Here is a 320-nt window from a genome sequence, read left to right on the forward strand (position 1 = left end):
CTTACGTTGGTTGTGGATGGGGATGTGATGGACCGGTATGATGAACGAGAGGAAGATGGAGAGCGAGCTGATGGCCGCCAGGGCCCAGCACACGTGAGCTCGAGGTATGCCCGCCATCGCTGTGTACTGAGGAGGAGGAGCATTATGCAAATGACAAGGGACGTTACAAAGGTGAGAGTGAACCAATCAGTGTGTGAATCCCCATGAACATTATGAAAAGGCAACTAGCGATCACAGCAATAATTACGGGAATAACATTGAATCGAAACAACTGTAATTAAAATCACCTTTAGCAACACACATTGCTTAATAGCGACCGA

The 320-nt window shown here is 47.5% G+C and overlaps 1 protein-coding gene across 1 annotated transcript in view; it reads right to left on the bottom strand.

Annotated features, from left to right (window-relative positions):
• The window catches only part of LOC119590643 (solute carrier family 43 member 3-like), a 21,587-nt gene that overhangs the window by 6,080 nt on the left and 15,187 nt on the right, over positions 1–320 (bottom strand). Inside the window, exon 6 of the mRNA XM_037939320.1 lies at positions 6–126. Coding sequence (XP_037795248.1) covers positions 6–126 — 121 coding nt within the window. The remainder of the gene's footprint in view (positions 1–5; positions 127–320) is intronic.

The sequence above is a fragment of the Penaeus monodon genome, chromosome 27 (genome assembly GCF_015228065.2).
Source record: "Penaeus monodon isolate SGIC_2016 chromosome 27, NSTDA_Pmon_1, whole genome shotgun sequence".
Taxonomy (NCBI): Eukaryota; Metazoa; Arthropoda; class Malacostraca; order Decapoda; family Penaeidae; genus Penaeus; species Penaeus monodon.